This window comes from Lupinus angustifolius, chromosome LG01, assembly GCF_001865875.1.
Source record: "Lupinus angustifolius cultivar Tanjil chromosome LG01, LupAngTanjil_v1.0, whole genome shotgun sequence".
Taxonomy (NCBI): Eukaryota; Viridiplantae; Streptophyta; class Magnoliopsida; order Fabales; family Fabaceae; genus Lupinus; species Lupinus angustifolius.
In genome coordinates, this window is record NC_032009.1 from 34,050,230 (window position 1) to 34,074,988 (window position 24,759).

At 31.8% G+C, this 24,759-nt stretch overlaps 1 protein-coding gene across 1 annotated transcript; it reads left to right on the forward strand.

The window, feature by feature from the left end:
- Positions 5,402-10,402, forward strand: LOC109361854 (E3 ubiquitin-protein ligase RGLG1-like). The gene is made up of 12 exons (XM_019607387.1): positions 5,402-5,553; positions 5,664-5,875; positions 6,746-6,830; positions 6,915-7,055; positions 7,133-7,246; positions 8,118-8,215; positions 8,305-8,384; positions 8,462-8,567; positions 9,060-9,187; positions 9,263-9,404; positions 9,506-9,562; positions 10,057-10,402. The coding sequence occupies exons 2-12, from the start codon at positions 5,684-5,686 to the stop codon at positions 10,138-10,140; spliced, it is 1,227 nt and encodes a 408-aa protein (XP_019462932.1). The 5' UTR covers positions 5,402-5,553; positions 5,664-5,683; the 3' UTR covers positions 10,141-10,402.

Genomic DNA, 24,759 nt, shown 5'->3' on the forward strand with positions numbered 1-24,759 from the left:
GAGTCGGTGTTTGACATATATGTTTGAAAGAGTATGGTAATACTATTGATACTTTCAACTATCTATTTATACAACTAACATTTACTGTGACAATAGCCTCAACCTAAATAGCTAACAGTCATACCATGATTGTTATGTTTGTACTATAAATAATTAAAAAACATCTTATGAACATTATCTAACCCTTCATGGTCCACGCAATTCAGAAACATATATAGCATTTAAGCAATATAGAATAGAAATCTTTTGATGGCACATGGTATAAACACTATCAAGTTGGATTGAGTAATCTAAAATGTATCATAATATGAACTAGTAGATACAATTTATATAACAATAATAATATTTTTATTCTTTTATTTATCATAAAATTACATTTTTATTATTAAAAACATGAAGAAAAATAAGCATTTATTGAATTTTTGTGTATACATGACATGTGTTATTTAGCACCTCTCCTTGAATGGGGCTAGTGTGTTTCTTATTGACCAGACACCATATTTTATTCTAATCACGATTCACAACTGCTATATTGTTTGATTAGTTCTGGGTACTCAATCATTGCTCATTCACTATGAGGAGCGGGATTAGGTTTGGCCACACAAAAGCTGACAATGGAATTACATCAATGGATAACATTATCAGAAATAAAATGATGTATACACTAATAATTATAAGTTTTATATATTATTATTTTATTATTTATTTTTAATTATTATTGACTCTTTAAAAAAATAATCAAAATAAATATTTGATTATATAATAATTGTATATATATTTTTACATTTTCAGTACATATATATTATTACTTTATAACATTTGTGAATGTGGAGAAAATTAACAAATTAATCTGATTTATTGAGTGACCAATAACATAGAAGTACAATATTTAATTTTTTAATAAATGCATTATTAAAACCTTATGATGGAAAACCCTCCTTATGGATAAAACTAAAGGAATAAGAGTGTCCCAAAATTTATTGAAGAACAATATTTAAATAGGACACGAAACTTAAATTATTACTAAGATCAGCCCTACAAGTGGCATGATCTTATAAGTACTAGAAACTAGAGTAATATTTGTTTAATTACATAAATACTTCTCTCTTTACTAAAACCCAACATCATTAAAAGAAGATCACTTATTCCACTTTTTTATATCCCAATTAGTATCAATTCAATTAAAAGTTATCACCTACTTAAAAAACAATCGTAAAGAAAATAATTATGTTATATTATTTAATAGGATTTGATTAATTCTTAAAACATGAGGATAAGAAATTTTTGGAACAAACAATCATATTCAACATCATAATAAAAACAATATTGGAATAGAGTCACCAAATTTGAACAATTTGATAAAGCTAAGATCGATGACTAATTGGAAAGGCTAATTGGAATTAACAAGTTAGAGGATTTATGTATATAAATAAGTAAACTAGGGATTCACTCTCCCTTTTTTATTCTTATTTTGAAAATTGGCTTCCTTCCAGAATATTCATAAAGTTGAAATAACAAATTAACAAGGTAGAATCTCCCTTGTTTGTTACGCTAAATGTCACAATTTCCTTGGACTTGTTAAGCCATGTTTTTTACTATTCATTTTTGGATCCCATAATTTTAATTTTGAACCCTAGCCATTTTACAAAAAGTCCAAAAATGTCTTCTATCTCGTCCTCTATTTCAACTATTCTTTCAAATCTTACCCTACTCCCTTACCACACTTCTACTTCTCACTCACTCAATAGTCAATACACTCATTCCTAATCACATTAACATATATTTAACGAGTTCATATCATCTTAAGACCACCAACGGACGTTGGTTCAAGTGGTACATGTTTGATTCCCCTTAAGCAAGAACCCGAGTCCGAGTCTTGTGGATGGAAAAAATGTCTGTTAGGAGAGGGAGAGTTAGCCCCACGTACTTGTGAATGTTCCTGGCTCGGACAAGATTGCCTCCAGTGCGAGGATACCTGTAGGAAACCAAAAAAAAAAAAATCATCTTGAGACCTTGTAGACATTACTTACATGAGCAATAAGGTATCTCACACTATTCAATGCTAAGTTTTCATTTTTTCTTGGTCACATTCGCCCAACGATATAGGGTTATAATGCAATTTTATACATTCCGACACATGTACATCTGAACATATATTTTTTTAAATTTGCATTCGAATCAATATTGAAATGCAATTTTTTATTTTAAAATGTTTGGCCTCATTATTGTTGGAACTTTAATTTACACTCCAACATGACCTAATCATCATGATGCAAATATTTGTATTTCAACTAGGAATTTTCGAAAAAAAACTCTTGTCATCAAATACAAATATTTACATTCTGATAGTCTACAATTGGAATGTATATATTTGTGCTATAACTATGGAGATTCGGGAAAGCTTTCGATAGTAAAAGATGAAGCAATAACAAAAGGACAAACAAGAAACAGAAATAAACAGTGAATGTGGGAATGTATTTTTGGAGATGAGGATGGTTGATTTGGTAGCTCTTGAAGATTCAACAAAGTAGATGAAGAAGTAGGTGTAAGATATTAGAAAAAGAATGATAAGCAAGACATTGACCTATTATTGTAAGGTCATGCTAGATTCATGGAAAAAATCAAATGATCAAAAGTTCGATTCCTGATAGCGATATTTATTGGGTGAGACATGCACTCTAAATTAAATTAGTTCATTATCCATAATAAGGTAAGAAAATATATAGATAGTACATAAAATATTATAAAATAATGATTTATGGCGAGGGAAATGGAATTAAAGATAGTACGAGTTTTTTTTATATAAGCTGGCGTTCAAACATTTAGATTGTGATCATGTTTTTTAGTTTTTATTACCAATTCAAAATCTCTCGTGACAATGTTAGGCCCATTCCCAGATTGGAAATAGCAAATTGTTTGGAGTATTACCCAGCAAAACTGTTATTCTGTGACATATGGCCCATTTCAGTAATCAATCTATCTGTTTTATTTTCCGATAAGATATTTATTAAATGAGAAAATTAAAGATATCAGCATTTATGTACTATTAATCTAAATAAAAATATTATTTAATAATAAATGATAATTAATACTAAATGATATTCTTTTGAACAACATTATCACATAGAGCCAACTCAATTGATTTAATTGTAGAACATAAAATTTGAGTATGAGGGTTCTAACCTTCATTAGGATCATGATTATCCAACGATTTTTCATGTTTATTAATATATTTATATGTTATAATAATCTACACATATAATTATAATATGAATAATAATATATGTAGATGATAAATTTCTCACTATAGTTTAGTCACTAAAATTCATCATGAAGTAATAAAATGAATTATTTATAATACAAAATATTAAAAATTACAGTATATACAATATTTATTAAAAATAAACGAGTATTAAGATTGACGTCTTCACTCATATTCTCATAACATACTATTACAGATATATGTTGAAAGTATTTTTTTACACGTACCCACAAATGTGGGTGTTTTTGTCAACATGACATGTGTGTAAAAACACTTTATTAGGATAGGTTCTACGTACTTTATTGATCTCTCTATCAACATAGCCTAAGGTATGACATTGATGCACATACAAAAAAATATCACTAAATTTTTCCTCGATAATTTATATTTCAAAATAGCTATATAAGACTTTTTTCCAATTAAACCACCAATGCCAATATAATAATGTCATTCAGTGACACACCTTAAAATTTCACTCTCTTGTTTTTTAATGTCACGTGTTAGGATATTACATGATGGCAAGAAATTTAAGGTTAGATCTTAGATGTGACCCCTTGTTATACTATCAGTGATGAAAAAAAGCCCTTATGAGATGTACAAACTTAAAAAACATAGAAAACTTAAATAATTTATTTAAAATAAAACAACGAAATAAATAAAATATAGAAAGAATAAAAAATAACATTTATAACTTCGTTGGCTATAAGAAATACTATAATTTAACTATTTTTAATTAAATTGTATATACATATATTAAAACAAAACTCTACCAAAATATTGGTCATTTAATTAATAATACATGTAGGGTTGCAAATAAATCTTCCCATAAGTGCTTAATTGACCGCAAACTATTTTTGGCGGGTTAAGGGAACCCAACTTGATCAAGTTCGGTGGTAGTTTTATGCAGGAGTGAGTATCGCCATGGCGTGTTAAGGCTTGTCTTTTACTCGGTTTTAAATATTGATTGATATTTTTTGAACCTGGACCTAGATAAGAAACTAACCTGATCATAAATATCGACTGAGTTAGCTTCTAAATTCGAACTCGATCCTAAATCCGATTAAATATAATGTATATTCTTTTAGATAAAATAGTCTTAATATTATTTATTATTATAAAATGTAATTTGACATATAAAATTAAATATGTTAGTATCATATATATATATTTGATGAAAAATTAGAGAATGTATGATATTTTCAACAAAAAGTGTTATTACTCTATAACATTTGAAATGAGACACATACAAATATCATAAGTGAATGACCATGAGATGGGTCAAACCGAGTCATGTTTGGTCCCTACCCAACACTAAATATTGACTAGATCTAATTTTTGAACCAAACCCGACTTAGACAAGATGAGACCTGACCCTACCCCGATCATAATCAGGCCATACTGGGTGAGTGGGTAGGTCGGGTCATTCTCACCCCTACTTTTAAGTTTTGTTCCACACATAAATAGAAAGAAAAGGACATACTAAATGTTATGCACTAGAATCTAAAATATGTCGAAAAATGATACTTTATTTATTAATAATTGATTTATAAGTGATATATTTCACTTCTTATTGGTAGAAAGATTTATAAGATTCATAGCGGAATTTAGTGGACTATATATATCAATACTCAAAATTAAAAATAAAAGATAAAAAAATCCACTAAATAACCTTTAGAAAATAAGATGAGATTCTTTCAATTAATAGAAAGACAAATACACCTAAAATAAGAAAAAATATGTAATATAAATTGACCATTTTATCCTTAAGATATAATAAAATAACACTTTTACCTATATATGTACGTGCAAAAATGATCATTTATATCTCAATTAATGTAGAATCATAACTCTCTCAAAAGAATCCTTTATCTCTTAAAATAATTAGATCCCTATCCTAACATCACATCGAAAACACATTTTTTATATCACCGTTAAAGAAAAAACAAGCTTCACTAGCGTATGCATTATTTTAAGGAAGAGAAAAGTGAGTAGAAAACAGTGGAAGGGAAAGAAATTAAAAAAACATGAAAAAGCATTTACTGATTAAGCGTTACCAATCATTTTCAAACATAACATGTGAAAAAAGAAACGTGTTGTAGTGCACGCAATTCCAACAAGACTCAGAAGAAGTCAAATACAGCACTAAAATCAATTAATAAAAAAGCTATAATCAGTAATCACTTATCATCATCATCATCAACCCAATTACAACAAGACTAAGAAGAAAAAGAAGATATTGCTTAAGCTCTTCAATCACTTTCAACTCAATTCCACTCTCACATTTTTTTCTGGTCAACCAAATCTATCTCTATTATATTTTATTTACAATAAGTAGAAGTATGTTATATACTAAGATTGGTTTTGAATTTTTATTACTTTTTTATTTTCCATTTTGATATAGGTGAAAGAAGAAGTATAGTTATGGGAAATCAAGAATCAACTTATGAATCTCATGATGATTTTTTCCAACAACCTTATTCATATTCTGGCAGTTCAGGGAATAGTGTCTATGATGAACAACCTTCTTATGCTGAGAGTTCTGTGAATACTACTGGATATCAACAAAAGCAGCTTCCTACATATATTGCTGACAATTTCAGTTCATTGGATCAGGTTTTCATTGTTACTTTTGCTCATTGATTTAGAGAGAGGATTGTTAGTACTAATATGCTTTCAATTCTTGGTTGCGGTTATCTAAATTGCGGCTCAATTGCGGTTGTCATGTAGTTGCGAAAACTCATGCAACAATAATATTGCAATTTGTGAGGGAGTCATAAGGTGGTTAGGATGAAGCGTTTAAGAAATGAAATGTCAAGGAGGTTGATGGTTCGAGTTTCACCCACTATAAATAGTAACATATTAACATTTGCCTATCAAAAAACATTGCAATTTGTGGACCGAGGCATTACTAGGAAAACTTGTTTCAATACACTGGAAAAGGATTCAACAATCGGTTATGTAGGAAATTTTAAGTTTATCTGACTGTGATGGGATAACTGTATATATTAGATGGTAGTTGGTCAATTAAATTCAGTCATGTATTAGAATATCCTTTGAGGGTTTTTTAGATATGTCTAAATTAATAGTGTTGCAAACATACTGATAGAATTGAATATTTTTAGTATGAGAGTAAGTATGAAAGAATATTTTTAGTATTAGAATTGATAACCTTTTTTAGTATGAGAGTAAGTATGAAAGAATATGCCTGATGAAGTTAATATAGCCTGCACACAAAATAAAAGATGCTTTCCATATTACTCTTAGGTCAATCTTTTATTGGTTTAGACTAGAGGTATCCTCCACGGGACGCAGTCCTATTCAAGCCGGGAACATCGTCAGCGTGTTGGGGCTAGTTCTCCCAACAGGAATTTTTCCATCTTTTAGGTCGATTTGATTAGACGGGAACTAACTATTGGTGAACTGGATTGACTGTATCTGTGCTGATGTTTTGGATATACTTAGCTTTAGCATGTTATATTTTAGGTTGTTTCATCTCTAAGAGAAGCTGGTCTGGAATCTTCCAATTTAATACTCGGTATTGACTTCACCAAAAGCAATGAGTGGACAGGTTGTTCCTTTTGAATGTGAAATTAATCTTGTACTAGCATATAAGTGCAGAGAATATGGAAAACTCACACCTTTGTAATTGTAGGCAAGCATTCCTTCAACCACAAAAGCCTTCATTATATTGGAAGCACTCCTAATCCATATGAGCAAGCCATATCTATTATTGGCCGTACTCTCTCTTCATTCGATGAAGACAATCTGATACCGTGTTTTGGATTTGGCGATGGTGAGTAGCTGTTTCTGTCTTGAAGAGAAATGTTATCTGTTTATCACCTATTGATTTTGGTCAATATACATCTGTAGCATCTACACATGATAAAAATGTATTCAGCTTTTATCCTGATGATCGCTATTGTCATGGTTTTGAGGAAGCACTTGCACGTTACAGAGACATTGTTCCGCACTTAAAATTATCAGGTTTAGTATTATCTTCCTTGCTGACTAAATCTTACTACTTTATTACAAGTATCTGTTGCACATATAATTGACAACTTTGGACAGTAAGCTTACTATTGTTATAGACTAGAGACACATTTGAACACACATATAAAACTTTTTTTTATAAGCAGACTTTATTATGAAATATTGCAAGGGACACTCAACCCATTACAGAGAGAAGAAACCAACAACCTAAGTAAAAATACAAGCTAAGGGATTATTTTTGTGGTATTAGTATGCTTAGTATCAGGAATACTAAATAGCTCTTCAACGTTAAGGTTTTAGTTTGGAGAGTAGTACATAATAGTATTAACATTAATCACTGGCCATTGGAACGTAGGCCTCATAACTTAATAGACCAATTTTCCTTTATATTTGTGTATTGTATCACTAGATTTTTTAAACAAATACCCATCTGTAGTTTGAAGTAGCTTGGTAGCTATAAATAAAGTTGTTTGTGCTGTTTGGATAAAACTGAATTTGTGTACCTGTTTTGTCAGTCTTCAATTCTATCTAGATTGGAGATTTGAGGAGTATAAAGGATGCTTGATTGCGGGTTTAATTTTTTGTGGCAATGGCTTGGTTTTTTGTCTTCTTTTAGGGTTCAGCTCATGGGTATTTTTTGGTTTCCTTGACATCGCAGAGGGACTAATTTGCCTTTTTAAGCTGATCTATATATTCTGTTTCCCTTTTTGTTGCTATATTTCTTTTGCTCATTTTTGGGGTCCTCCTACATTGTGATTCTGTTTCCATTGATGAATTCTTTCTTTTTTTCAAAATGGAAAACATACATAGTTTATTGCTAAGGAAAGGAAGATTTAAATTATGACGGTATTCTCTTTATCTTTAGGTCCAACTTCATTTGCCCCCGTGATTGACGCAGCAATTGACATTGTGGAGAGAAGCAATGGTCAATACCATGTTCTTGTCATTGTTGCTGACGGACAGGTTTTATCTCTTTACTTTGTCCCTTTCTTTTTATTTGTGGTATGTTTTAACTAACTATCCGTTTCTTAACTGCTTCTGCTTCTGGATAGGTTACGAGAAACTCAGATACACCACATGGAAAGCTTAGTCGACAAGAACAAGCAACTGTTAATTCTATTGTTGCTGCAAGGTAATGCAATTTCTTTTGTCTTCTTTTGCTATTGTTCATGGTATCTTTCTTTTATGTGGAGCTATTTTGATTATCAGTCACTTTCCTCTCTCAATTATTTTGGTTGGGGTTGGAGATGGACCATGGGATGAAATGCAGCATTTTGATGATAGCATCACTCAGCGCTTATTTGACAACTTTCAGGTACTTGAAAGATGTATGAATAAGAATGCATATATATTTGACATGAGTTTGTAGTTAGTGTTGTTAAAGATAGAGGCCAACCTTTTCTTCACAGGTTTTTTTTTAAAGTCACCCTCACTTTCTGTAGGAGTTGTTCCGTGAGAATCAAACATACCAATGGTATGTGACTTGGTGGTGATCAGTTTGAAAAATGACTGATTCATCTAAAAATTAGACCGCAAAAGCTACCAGTCTTCCATATTTTGGAACACCAATCTTAATTATGATATTACGAGTTTCTGCACTACTTTACTGTTTTTTATTAGCAGTTTTTTATGGGGAGGGGGGAAATTGTGCAGCTTCCGGGTTCGAATTCACGTGTTCACACTTTACGCCCTGTAGCTCTATCAACTAAGCTGACTCTTGGAGATTGCTTTACTTTACTATTGATGTCTTTTTAATACTTTTACGGTTGATATGTTAGCTACTCCGTGTTCCTTTTTGCCTCTTCAGTTTGTGAACTTTACGAAGATCATGTCTGAGAACAAAGAGGCATCAAAGAAAGAAACAGCATTTGCACTGGCCGCCCTTATGGAAATTCCGATTCAGTACCGGGCAGCCCAAAATCTACCAATTGCTAAGTAAGCCATGAACCACATATATGATAGTTCTAAATTATAGTATAAAAGATAACTATTTCAAATTCTTCAATGCAGTGAAGAATCAAGTCGGTATCAGCGTAAAAGACCTCTGCCTCCACCTAAAGAAGTAACAGATCATGACAATGCAGTCCTACAAGTTCCAAGCATGACAAAATTTCAATCATTTGAGCCAACAGCTCCACCTGAAACAGAATCAGTATGTTACCACTGTGCCCCACTTTGTTGTCTTTCTCTTGCTTTAGATTCATTTTAAGATCACATTGTCATTAGGAGATTAATGACTTTTGCTTGTTCTAGGTATGCCCTGTTTGCCTAACCAATCCGAAGGACATGGCTTTTGGATGTGGTCATACAGTAAGTCTGTTTAATGAAATTATTCTTGTTTAATGCTTATGTCAATGTGCCCTGATTATAATCACTGTTTGTGTTAATGTTAGATTTTGAATTGAATATAGGTTATAATTTTCACATTTGAGGAACTTTTACTTTTGCACTACTGAATACTGATGAATATTTTCCCTCCTCTCCTCTCATTAGAACAAAACATTTTAAGGGGAAATGGAAAAAGATTATTTGTCCTTGCTCTAAGTCAAAATTATGCAACATTTTAACCTGACATGTAGTATGCAGAACAACATGTCAACATATAAAAATATGTTATTACATTTCCACCTAGCATGTAGAAATACCATTTAGAGGAGTTGGAATCCTCCGGTACTGGACCTTCCAGACGCTTCAGTACTGGAGAGGATCTCTGCTCCTTTTAGAGAGGAATGCATGGGTGTATAACTTGCATCGAAAATTGTGTCTTATACTCTTATTTATTTGCACATTGATTTTGATGATAGACTTGCAAGGAGTGTGGTGTGACATTATCTTCATGCCCTATGTGCCGGCAGCAAATTACAACTCGCCTGAGACTTTACACTTGATTTGGAGATTTCTTAGCTGCTGTTTTATGCTTTGTTACAGTGCCCCTATTCCTATTCATAAAGGCCACACTTTGTAAAATTGTGGAATTGCATTTAAAATATATATAAAAAAATTAGTTCTTGTGTTTAAACAAAAATGTTTATTGAAGTGTTAGAAAACTGGGATTATTTGTATCATTATTACATTTCTTGTTGTTGGGACTATTTGTATCATTATTACATTTCTTGTTGTTGGGACTATAGAACTCAAGATTCAACACTATTAGGAGTATCGTTATGTTAGATGTCTAAACATGTTTTCACATAAAAACATGAGCAATGAAGAGAATCTACTCGTATATACTCATTTTGGCGGAGATCTGTTGTGATTCATTAACTTGTTGAGAAGAGAAAGAAAATACTTGAGAATCATGAAATATACTTATAAGAACTCTCGAGTTTTCTTTTTCTTTTTCCTTTAAAACTTAACTCAATTGAGTTTTAGAAGGGAAGGAAAGGAAAAAGAAGGCTCGAGAGTCATGAAATAAACTAGTGAGGCTCCAAAACCTTACGTTTTCCTTATTCCCCTCTAAAACTCAACTCGCAGAACACAGCCTAAAGATGTGTTTATGAGTTAAATTTTAGAGAGCAAGGAATGAAAAAATAGCCATGAAATACACTTAAAAACAGACTGAAAATAATCAATATAGTAGCAAAGAAGGCAAAAATGAGGGAGAAGTGAAAACACACATTCAATTAAAGGATATAACAAATTAACGATAGAGAGAAAGAGAGAAGAATTTGAGCTGCAAAGTAAGAGAACGGTTGTTTTATTTATTCTGCATGGAGGTATATATATTACCAGACCATAGTGGAAGACAAGTTAAAAGCATAAACATAAACATAAGTACCATAATCAATGTTCATACATAAGATGGATGGTCGAAAATGTTATCTATCATGAGTTCTTGGTGGAGGATGAACCAGCCTTGATGATCTTTATTATAAAGTCGTTCTTGATCTGTGATCTTGAAACAGGAAGGTTGCTGAATGAACCAGTAGGATGTGAAGTCCTTTGGCCTTGAGCTTCGGCACCACCCTTTCCACTCATACTTGCTCCTCCACTATAAGCTGAAACAACTGAACTAGTTCTCCCAATTACACTGCAACAACTGATTATATACAAGTAAAATTTACTACTTTGCTTGTTCTATTTTTTACTGTGGCTGTAGGACTTTTTGGATAAGATATTAGATAGAATACAAAATGGTCAATGATTCGACTCCTATGAATGATACTTGTTGAGAAATAATCATACAATACAAAAGAGATTAGTTCATTACCATATCCAGATGGATATCAAGCTTTTTATGACTAAAGGTCACTATACTAAAGAATACAAATACAATTTGGTGACTGCACATCACTTCACAGTGTTCACACAATAAAAAAACAGAATATACTACTTGCCTTTTGTGGAAGCGTGCAAACATAGCATAAACAATGCAAGCTTGTGCACGTTGCGGTGGGGCTTACAATGAATCTCATCAAGAAAGTGAGAAATAGAGAAAAAGGAGAATAAAACACATTTGAGCATGTAATTATTATTTTTATTAATATGGTACTTACAAATGTCACCTTTGTATTCTTATTGGTTCAGGTATGGATACTGACGAAGATTGGTGACGAAACCTATGAGGCATATCGATCGAATAATATTTTGGAATTAATGGATATTCCATTAATTTGGGTGTATTGTCCCCCAACAAGTATTGTTTTCATGAATCATATTTTTTTTACTTTTCAGTACTAGACCACCAATATCTTATTAGTTGAATGAGATATTTTAAATAAATTTAACGATATATTTTTATTACAAATCATATTTCCATCTCTTCAAATTTTTTTCCAATGAGTTTGTCAAGGACTCAAGGTTAAGATAAGTATCATATATAAAGGTTAATTCATGTTAGAGTATCTCATAAGCAAACAAATTTTTCATTTTTATTTGTATCTTGCATATTTATTATAACTTCCAATAAAATAAGAATAATATTTTTTTTTTTTCGAAATGACAAACATCACTTTTATTTTTATTTCGGCCTCACAATTTACTCACACTTTTATATTTTACAATAAATATAATAAATTATTAAGAACAATTACTTATTATTTATTAATTAATAAATTAAAAATCAGTGTAATTTATTAAATTATAACAAAATATAAATTTTCGTGGTAAATTATAAAAGTAAAATAAGTGGACACGAATAGATAAAACAAAATATTGCATTATTTAAAATATATTAAATATACTTTCAAAATATAATAGAAATTACAACATAGTAAGTTAAAAGATAAATAAAATGTATAAAATAGATAAAGTGCATCATAACATATAAATGTCTTCTCTTTTCTCCTCACTAAGAATTGCTCTTATTTGCAAAGACTTGTTCTTATTTAAGAATAAAACTCAAGAAATAAGAATGTTACAATGTAGAATAAAATAAGAATAATTTTATTTCATTAAAAGTCTTAAGAACGAACCACAGATGCTGTTAGAAAGTATAATGATATTCCTTGAACATGGGTTTTCAATTTTACTTGTGAATTGCTAAGAATATGTATTTATCTTATGTTATTTAAATTTTATTGGGTGTAATATTTATGCACTGTTAATGTAAATATTTATATATATTTAATTTATCATTTATTGTCATTTGTGTGTTACTTTTTTTAGAATCAATAATGATTGTAAATGAATGATGAAGTGATAGCTGTCACAGCATACATCTTTTTCTCAATTTTGTTTTTGTTTTTAGATTTGGTGTATGTTGTTTGCTTATGGTTGCCTTCTTATGTTTGGTAATGATATATATATAGGCATAATATGTTTGTGCTAAAAAAAACATGCTAGTAAATTTCCTATAAAAAGACATTTTAGTAAAATAGAAAAGGAAAAACTCCAATTAAAACTCAAAATTTTAATTAGGACATCTCAGAATGTGTTTTTTTGTTTTTTCATTACATTTTCAAAGTCAAAATATTTGCATTTCAACTAAAGCCTCTTGAATGTATTTTTTGTAACAGTTTCATTGCATTTTGAAAGTCTATAGTTAGAGTCCAATATTTATATTTTAGTTAGGGAATCGTGGAAGGTAAATTTTGTTTTTGTTTTTGTATTCTGGGATATTTCCCCCACGATCTCAAATCTTTTTGTACAAATCAGTGTTGTTGGAACCGGACCAGACCGGACGGTCCGACCGGTCGGACCGTTGACCGGACTTGAAAACGGCTCTGGTTTGCCGTCTTAACCGAATGAGAGTTGGACCGCTTTGAACCGGAAAAAATCCGGTCCGACCATGTTAAACCCGGTTAAACCGGATTAACCCGGGAAGTAAACCGGACGGCTCACTTAAAAATAAAAAAAATGGGACAATGTTCTAATATTTTGTTTTACTGCGGTCCAAAAAAAGATAAAGAGGTATTATTTCAATATAATTATACATAATTATTAACTATATAAAGTTTTACATTTACATATAACTATATATTTATAAATAAAAATTATTAATTATGTACGAAATCACTCGGTCAGACCGGACGGTTTAACCGTTTAAACCGGTTAAACCTAATACGGGACCTCTGCCGGTTTGACGTCCGGCTCGGGTTTCACAACACTGGTACAAATACAATGAATTATATTATTTTTGTATTCTGAGATGTTTCTTTCAATATATTAAATATTTTTCAAATGCAATTATTTGAATGTAAAACTTTAATATTACATTAAATACACCATTTGATCATAATGATTAAATTATAAATTCATTTCATGAATGGACATATATTAATTCAGGCCAATGGATCAAAATACTATGTCATTCCAAAAATATCTCAAAATTAGACTATATGTACATGATACCTATCATATTTCAAAAAATTACAACCACTAATCTTTTGTAAGATTCACAACTCCTCATTGGTGGTTTGTTTTGGTAATGATGTCTTAAACAATTGTAAAGTGTAGTCACTTTCCCAAGTAGTTGCAACCTTCTCCAAATAGCTTTCCCAAATTTGATAAACTAAAGATAATGATGATTCAAAACCTCAAAGTTACCTGCATCCAATAAACTACATCTACATTTTCAACAGCCTAAATATAAAGTGGTAACCCTTATGAAATCATGCATTATAGAAATGTCATACATTCCCAAATATTTGTATCTTGTATTGCGTTTTTGTATCTGAATATACCTTACTTTCACTTATTTTTCTCATGAGCCAAAGGCCCTTTATATACAAACCATGTTAATGTATCAAAAGAGTAAGTTGCTTATTGAATAAGCAAACTACAAAAAGGGAATCAAATCTAAACTACCAAGTTATCTAACTAACCCAACTAACCCAACATTAATCATTTTCTAGAATATACAAAAAGTGTCCATACAAAACACATGTGCCAATTAAAAGCCCATGTGTCCAAATTCTGGCCATGAATGCTCATGTGCCGAGGTGGATCATTCGGTGCACCAAGTTGGTCATTTGGTGTGCCAAGCTTGGCCCCCTAAGTTTCTGATTATGTAATATTACCTCCACAAATAAACCGCTACAAATGTATAGATATTAGAGGTTTTCTAAAAACTCCATAAAACGCTTCTAGTGGTCATAACTGTGGAGGTTTTTAAAACCTCCGCTACTTATATAGTGGAGTTTAAAACCCTCCACTAATCGCATAAAAAAACTCTCACTAATCGCATAAAAAACTTTCACTAAATACAAAATCTATTATAGTGAATGTTGATGCAGTATGGAGTTGAAGCGCCTGACTGGTTGTACTACCTATCCTGGCTGAGGAGGCTTGATGTGCCTGACTCACCCTGTCTCATGTCCTGATCGAGATTGTCTGATGTGTTAGGATGTTCTATCTAACTAACAGACTTATGACTAATACTTGGTGCAACCTGCGCCATTTTAACCATGTTGTCTTGATTAATGTCCCCAACATGATGTGCCATGACCCGTGCCATTCTAGTCGTGATGTCTGGGTTAGTGACTCATGCTGAGCTACGGGTCATGCCTTTAGTGTTTTTATTACTAGGACTATCTCTTGCAACATCACGTTGCTTGGTTTCCAAGGAATATGGATAACCTTGTTGACTTTGTCTTGGCTCATTTGACTCCAATATCCCTGCATTTTAATTTTTTTTCTGCATTCCGACCGGCCAGTTTTCAAAATTTCAGCATATATTCTCACATGTTCTTCCAAATACAAAATTTAAACAACACATATTCCAATATGCTTTTATTCCAAATCATAAAAAAAAGGAGATATAATTTGTTGTAATTATATTAGATATGGCAATAGAGACAAAATGTCACTTTTTCCACTCTCAGTGACGTCACTTTTTCCACTCTCAGCGACGTCACTTTCTGGCGTCACCATCCTTGCCGATTCTCCTTCTTGACTCGTACTTTCTCTCACCGCTTCTGCGCTGTCGCGGCTGCTTCCACCTGACCAAGTATGACAAATTTTGCTTTTCACGCTTCTTTGGATCCATAGTTGAAATTTGAATTTGTGTATGATTTTGAGACTTTGGATAACGGAATTGGAGCAGTCAATGAAAAAATATGATATGATTGTAGTTGGAGGAGGGCACCCAGGTTGAGAAGTTGTACTTTCCTCTCAAGATAGGTATGAAATTAATAATATTGAAGCAAATATAAAAAATAAAAAATATTTAATTTTTTAAATAATATGACATATTTTTATTAATCTAAAATATTATTTTTGACATAGTTTAGAGCAATAAATCATTGTTCATTGTCCTTAAGGTGTATCTAATAAAAAATAATTCATGTCCTAAGAATTTTCTTTGTTCATATCCTAAATTAATCAAATTTCATCGAATAATATAGAATATCATTTGTATCTTTATGACTTTTTTTAATTAGTTGTTACTAGGACATAAAAAAGGGACATGCAAATTTCTATTGGTATCTAAGGGACAAGAACTCTTCTTCTTTTATGTATTTTAGAATTTATGTATCTAATGTCACGTCTCATTGATGTGTTGGACTACTTGTTGATAGTTACCAAATAACATAGACCACTTCCTCTGTACTTGGATTACTATGTCATTAAAAACTTTGTAATTGTTTTATCTCAAAATTAATTCATAATCACAAACTCTATTAGATAAAAGAGGTAAGATGTGGATTGTGTGACTTACTTCCCAACCAAGTTAATTGTGAGGTAAATGCTTCAAAAAATAAAGGGAAATGCAACTTCAACGACATATTTATCTATTTGATTGCAATGAAATTAAATTTTTGTATTAAAAATAAATAAAAAAACATGTACTTATCTCTCCATCAATAAAGATGATCTTTGTTCTTCCCAACCTGATCCCTTCACATAAGTCATGAGACTAGACAAAAAGTACATGTACTCATGATCAAATGATATGTTTTAGCCTATAACACCAAAAAAGGAGTTGGACTCTAGCTCTAATATGAAGTTAAAATTTTATTTCAAAATCAATTGACAATAAAATGAATAATTCAATAAGTATTTAAACAATATCAGGAGAATGATAAGGACAATATAAGAATATACTTCATGATATAACTTTTGTATTTTATAAAATTCTTTATCATATAATTTTTTTGGCTAGATATATTATTTAGAAGGAATATCACTGTCATCCTTATTAATTTTTGCACATACAATTTTTAAAAAAATAAAAAATCAAATTAGGATTCAAATATGGCAGAGTGTTGATCAAAATATATAGTTCCTCACAATGACCAAAGTGCTTCAAACATTAGCCATGGAAATGCTAAAAAACCAATTTGACTGATTTTTAATATTTGTAATGTTTACTCTATTTTTTTAGAAGGAGGTTGTATAACTTTACTATCATAACCAATTTTAATGGACTCAAGTGTAAATATTTTACAGTTTCACCCATGCATGAGCAAATCCACATTCTCTATAAAGTATAATCGCATAGTTATGAAATTAACTCAAACCCCAACTTGAATAACCATAAATGGAATCCTATTCCCTCTCTCTATGCCCGTATTTGTTCCTAACATTCACCACATTTTAGGTGCATAATCTTTTGAATATGTGTACCATTTTAGAATTTCCCATTTTCAGGTTTCATTGCCACAGCATCACAAGCAAAATAAACAAAAAAACTTGGGGAAAATAATTAACACACTCTCTGGATGAAACCTTTTCGACCATGCCAACCCAATAATTAACACACTTTTTGGCTTAAGATGGATGATGATATAGATGAAATCTTGATCCAACCTTCACACATTTGATACATCATTTATATTGATCCAACCCTTAATCTGTTGCTACACACAAATGTCTGTGTCTGATCCTAGTTCCGGTCGGACATTCATATGGATCATAACATGTCTTTTATTCATATCTATAATAGCAGGAGGAGCATGCCTTGTTGCATATATGGTCCTTCCTGAATCAGAAATTGCATCATGGTTACCCATGCTTGGTGTCTCATTGGTTTGTCTACCATGGGCATTTTGGTTCCTCACTTTCTTATACAGATTCTTCTCAAGGTGTTGTGGATTTAGAGTTGGTGGTGGAGGAAATGGTGGTTCTGTAAACCTAGCCAGGAATCATGACGCAAATGGTGCATGTCAATCGTTAAAAGGTGGAGAGTTAAATAGGGCATCTTCTGTTGCCTCACATGAGAGTCAAATGCCACTATCTAGATCAATGGCTTAGTCATCATATGATTGATTCTATTGGAATTTTGGTCTTGGTGGGTTTTACTTTTGACACAAGAATTCATGAATGTTATACCAGGGAAGCCAATTGCACCAATTTGTATTCATATTTTGTTCATGTTAATTTTTGGATTGGCCTATGTGGTAATTGCAGATCTTGATCCTCCTTATGGTGACCCTGCTTCTAATCGTTGAATCAATCTCTAATCAGCACCATGCAATGCATATATACATGTACATTATGAATGAATAAAGATCTGTTGTTCAAATTATATCTTAAATTTTGTTTCACACCAATGACAATAAATCAAAAACAGAAAAATAATGAATGATATGTTATCATCGGCGCAACATAGGATATGAGACATGATTTAGGGTAGTTTTACATATGATGAATAGGCTTTGTTAGAATATATGGAGTTGGATTAACAATCCAAGAAGAAACAAGAGAAGGAAGAAAGAAACAACAAGATGAATATTACCTCTTAGATCTTTTATTGAATGAATATTGAAAAAAATACAATTGAATTATCTTGAGAGTGAAGAAAGAGAGCTACCAGTATATAGCAATGAATTCTAACTAAACTGACAACATCCTAACTAACCTATAAACTAATTTGACACATGTTAAATATGACAATTATACAAAAACTTAGTAATATAAGAAAATATTTATACAAAAGCTTGTTAAATACATAGCCTTGGCCAGAGACAACTGATTCAATCGTATTGTTAGTGCCGTGGTCTGTTATGTGCCTATGGCCATTGGTCAGGATGCTCTGTGCCTTTTTGGTGCACATAGCCTCTGTCACTTTCGTGCGCATAATATCATGTGCCTCAGTTAAGGTGGTGCAAATTTCCTCGGTCAAGCTGGTGCGAATTTCTTCAATCAGATTGTTGTGCGCCTCAATCATTCTGGTGTAAACTTCCTCGGTCAAGTCCATGCTGGTTTCCTCGGTCAGGTGCATGCTGGTGCAATATTTCTCGGTCACGATATTGGCTTGGTTGATGCTAAGTTGGTGTGCAGTAAAGGAGTTGATTCCAATTCCTTCTTTAGATTAATTTCTTTTGTTTATTTCCCAAAGCTTACTTAGTTAGACATCCGTGTTTACTTGCTTCTTTTCTTTCATTTTGATCCGTAATTGACAAGCACCTCTCTATATTTAAACTTATATACTCATTGAGAAATAGTCATGATGCACAAATACATTAATTTCTTTTAGATATTATTATTTGTACATATAAGTAAACACTATGATTGAAGTTTATACACTTCTTTATTATTTTCTCTCTCAGCATTCTAATAAAAACTCTACTTCCCTCACATATGATGGAATTTTAAGATAAGATTTTTTGTTGTACAAAACGTCCTTCCTTTAATTTGTTTGAACTAACTTAAAAGTCTATGTTACATCTAATTGAGCTAAACAAAAAAAAAATAAGAAATTCAAAGTGCAAAACCTTGCATAAACAAACAATTCATGGATGAAGAGATATAAAGAGTAAGGAAAGAGTATCATAAACTTGTGTCAAAAGGATATAAGAATAGAATAACTAAATCTTTCAAAAAAGAAAAAAAGACAAAATCCAAACCCAATGAGAGTTCAATGATCAAATTCCAATTTCTTAATCAATTATACTAACAAAATCATATCAAAGGGCTCCTTAAAACTATGACTAAAAAAGTAAGTTTCAATGAAAAGTATCAACTATAATTCTATATTTTGTCATCGGTGTAAATGGAAAGCTCTTTCAAAGAGCTCTGGTGTATTCAATAAACCATGGATCAATCAACAACTCCATTATCTTCAAGCTCAATGCCTTACTTAGCAGACCTTGCACAAGACCCATCCTCTCCATACTACCTTCACCCATCAGAAAACCCTGCCAACCCTTTGGTGTCACCATTGTTGAATGGATAAAATTACCACCAAAGGACATGGTCAATAAAGAGAAGCCTCATATCCAAGCAGAAGTGGGAATTTGTAGATGGATCAATCAACAAACCACACAGAACAAACCCTTTATATCGTGCATGGGAAAGGGCAAAGTATACTTTGGATAGATAAGGCATCAGAAGTTTGGGAGGAATTAAGTGAGAGGTTCTCTCAAGCAAACCTCTTTAGAATAGGAGACCTCCAAGATTCAATCACAAATAATGAAGACAAGGAGACCTTGGTGTTGGTGAATATTTCACTGAACTCAAGATCTTCTGGGATGAACTTGACATTTTTAGACCACCTATGAAGTGTTCATGCAATTCTCTAGCACATAGAAATGAAGATAATGCAATAGGATTTCTTAAAGGTTTGAATGACTCATATAGTGGAGTAAGATCTCAAATAATGCTTATGGATCCTCTACCTAGTATGAGCAAGATTCTTTCCCTTGTTATACAACAAGAATCACAAACAAATGAAAGCAGCATAGATTCAAAGGCAATGACACTTTCAAGAAATCCCATAAGGGGAAATTTCTTAGAAAAATCCTACAATACAAGCAACAAGGGTGGCAATAATTCATCTGGAAGAGGAGGAATTGGTACCTATGGAAGAGGGATATGGAGCAAGACCATTTCATCTACCAAATTATGTACACATTGTAAAAAGAATGACCATATAATGGACAATTGTTACAAACTACATGGATTTCCAGTAAATTTTTCATTCAACAGGGGAGAACATGCCAAGTTTGCACAAGCAAGCATTGAGGATGATCATGAAAATAAACATAAAATGGATACAGAACATCAAGAAGAAAAGGTCTCTGGATTAAGCAAACATGAATATCAAGGACTCGTGAGTATGTTACAAGGAATCACAAATACACAGAGAACTCATGAAAATTCCAACAAAGATAACCACTCTAATGTTCTTTCTGCTAGTTTAGTAAAGATTGTTGACCAAACCCAAGATAACTCTAAACTTAATACTATGTATTGGATATTAGATAGTAGTGCAACAGACCATATTAATTTCAACCTATCAAACTTTGATAACTTCAACAAAACAAGACCAAGAAGAGTTAAGCTACCTAATGGAAATGAGGTTATTTCACATATATCTCGAACTATATTTCTCATGTCTAATCTGATTCTGCATAATGTTCTTTACCTACCAAGCTTTTCATATAATCTTCTATCCATATCAAAGCTTACTCATGATTCTCCTTGTGATTTATGTTTTAATGCTTCTTGCTGTATCATCCATTAGAGGATCTCTTCGAAGAGGATTGGTACAGTTGAGGGCTCAAATGGATTATATGTTTTAAAATCAACAAACATACCTCATGCATTGAATGCTTTTAATACTTGTAATCCAAATTTTCATACTTCACACTTGTGGCATTACATATTAGGATATGCCTCTCATACATGTATGGATATCATCAAAGTTAAATTTCCATTTGTTAATAATAGTAGAGAACAATTGTTTGAGATTTGCCATATGCCTCTCGAACAAGATGAATGCTTAGATGAACCATTATGTCAAAAAAGATGGTGAGAAATACATTTCAAGCTCACACAAAGTCAAAATAATTTGTCTTTTCAATGCAAGTGATTTCTCAGGGTCAATCACTTCGCTACAAATTGCCTTGAAGAAGAAGCATAACCTGGTTATGATTCCTCGAACTTTTTAGGTAGAATTGACCGATTCCAATAGGCAATAAATGCTCCATAAGTACACGACAATCATTAGACTTAAGAATTTTTAACTTGAGGTCTTTCATTGATACGAGGTTCTGAATGTTGGAAGAGTACACTTATGGAACTTTAACACCATGAATAAATTTCCAAAATTCCATTTTCTCCTTCCTCGACAAAGTATAAGCTTCTGGAGGTAGAAATGTATGTTTTCCCTTCATTATCGGCTCCAATTCCTTTCTTATTCCCATATTAACCAAGTCCGACCTTACATTCAAGCCATCTTTGGTCTTACTAGGGACATTGAGTAAGGTACCAATGAGACTTTCAAACACATTTTTTTCAATATGCATGACATCGAAGAAATGTCTTACATATAATGAACTCCAATATGGAAATTCAAAGAATATTGACCTTTTCTTCCACCCGTTTGTGACAATTTCTTTTGCAAAAGGTTACCAAAGTTATTATTTAAACCCTTTAGCTTTTGAAATAATTGGTCACTCGTCAAAGGTAAAGGAGCACGACCTTCTTCATTGTTTCCATCAAATGCTTTTCTTCATCGTCGATAATGATGATCTGAAGGCAAAAATCTACGATAACCAAGGAATAATTTTTTCTTATAGTGTTCCAACCTCATTGAATGAGTATTGTCTTCACATACAGGACATGCAAAATGTCATTTTGTACTATATCCAGACAGATTACCATATGTAGGGAAATCATTGATTTTGCCGAATAACAAAGCCCTCAAGTTGAAGCTTTCTTCCCTATACGCATCTTATACATTTATGCATGTCTCCCACATTTTCTTCAAGTCTTCAATTAATGGAGCTAAATATATGTCTATGTCATTTCCTGGTTGTTTAGGTCCAAAAATTGACATAGATAACATCACATATTTGCTTCATGCATAGAGAAGGAGGTAGGTTGTATATCACAAACATCACTGACCATGTACTGTGGGAGCAACTTTGAACACTATGTGAGTTAATTCAATCCGTTGACAATGCAAGGCGTAGATTTCTTGATTCTTGACCAAAACTAGGATAGCCGTGATCAATTTTTCTCCATTAAGGAGAATCTGCAGGATGCCGAAGCTTGACATCTTTAATCATTTCTTCATCATGTCATGTCAACTTCTTTGCATCTTTGGCATTTCTTCATGCTTGAATATTGCTTTGATGGGAAAATACTATGCAACCTTTTTGAGAATTGAGTCTTCCTTCTTATATCGTGATGCATTACATTTAGGACAAAACTTTAATGAAGCATACTCGTTAAAAAGATAAGATGCAATCATTTTCACAAGCATGTATCCTAGTGTAGTCCATGCCTATGGAGCGTAACATTTGTTTTGCATCATAGGTTCGAGAAGAGAGCACATTATCTTCTAACAACATATCCTTCAAAAGTGCAAGCAAGTCGGTGAAACTCGTATCAGTCCATCCCTTAACAGATTTCAACTTATATAACCTTGACATCGCTGTCAATCTTGTGAATTTAGTACAACTATCATATAATGGTTTCTCAGCATTACTTATCATCCGCTGAAACATCTCAGGACAATCCTGAAGATCCTCTTCGACAACGTTTGTCACTTCCTTGAAATAATCGTCTTCATATGCATTTGTGTAGTTGTCTTTCATATGCATCTCATCATCACAATCCATAACGTTATGACATTCGATTAATGGCAATTAATTAAATATATAGACCAATTAATAATGACAATAAATAACATTCAAACAATTAATCGATTAAGCACTATGTTAAGCGATTAAGTGCGGAGGAAATAATTTTGATTATATCGACATCGCTTCTTACCGTATACATTGTTGTATAGCTAAAAGAGAATGAATGAGAGATAAGTATTCAACAACGTTTTTTTGTTCATGCGTTGTTGAAATCAACGAAAGCAACATCGTTTTTTAAAAATGTATTATTGAATTCAACGTAATCAACATCACATTGTTAAAAAAACGTTGTTGTATGGGTATAAAAATAGCGTAATAATACAACAGCGCTGTCAAAGACCATTATTTCTAATTGTACAAAGTTACGCACACAACTGAAAATATTCTGATGCATACAGAAACAGAACATAACAACAAAATGAATGCATACAGAAACACCAAATGACAACTATATCAACTGAATTTATATATTGAACATAATTACATTGTTTACATAAACATATACATAGACCAAATTATATACATTACATTGAATATTAATTGAATTCCCTAAGCTACAATCTGTGCAAAATTAAACTAAGTACAAATTTTGACAATTGTTCTCTAATCTGGTTGACTTGGTCATCTGTATATGATTTGTTAACAAACTTGATTTCATTAGTTGGTCACTGCTGAATGATCTTATTCATGAATTTGAGCATGTTATAGCCGCAATCTACCTCGTTTGTTTGGCAAAGGGTCTACAATTAAATGAAGTAAACATATAAATATAACATTAGTTGGCCATTACAAATATAATTGTTTGAGATGATTTGTGTCAATACCTGTATACGAGTCCACCTGATTTTGTTGGGATTTGGTAACTTGTTTCTACCACGATTATTCAATTTGTAAACTTTCACCACAGTAAACAATAAAAATGTACTTAATTAATAAACAACTAGGAAAATGAGTCAAAGTAATATATTTCTTCATTGACCCGATTGATGGCAACCAAAACCAAATGTTGCCTAACAAAACTTATGTACATGGTTAGGAAATGTTAAGCTCAGCAAACATACTAAAGAAAGAAATATAAAAGACAATTACAAAATGTTCATTTGGGATTAAAAGGTGCGAGAAATAAATCTGCATCTTCTTTATGATGGATGAGATTATGTGTAATTCTTTTTTTTTCCAATCTCATTTTTTTCGTGAGACATCGAAGCGGTAAGGTGTGGGGATATGAACATCACATTTTTCTTATTTACCTTAATAAAATTTTAATACAAGTACCTAATATATATAACACAAATGTTAGTTAATTATAGCACACTGCCATGCAAAAGTGAGAAGTTAAGAAAATATAATTTACCTCATATATATACATACATCACTTGCACCTATACAATCACGTTTATATACATCTCAGACTTCACTCATGCAAACGTATTCATCAACATTATCTCCGTAGACTTCCTTGGAAATTGATATAATTATCATATCATCTATCATCTTCTGCACATGCTCCATCAGCTGAGTACAATAGTT

What these genes read in the sequence shown, in the direction of transcription:
- LOC109361854 (XM_019607387.1), top strand. Translation starts at nt 5,684, where the DNA reads ATGGGAAATCAAGAATCAACTTATGAATCTCATGATGATTTTTTCCAA. An exon ending in GCTTATTTGACAACTTTCAG is followed by an intron (nt 8,568 to 9,059) that starts GTACTTGAAAGA and finishes TTGCCTCTTCAG; the next exon opens with TTTGTGAACTTTACGAAGAT. An exon ending in CTCCACCTGAAACAGAATCA is followed by an intron (nt 9,405 to 9,505) that starts GTATGTTACCAC and finishes TGCTTGTTCTAG; the next exon opens with GTATGCCCTGTTTGCCTAAC.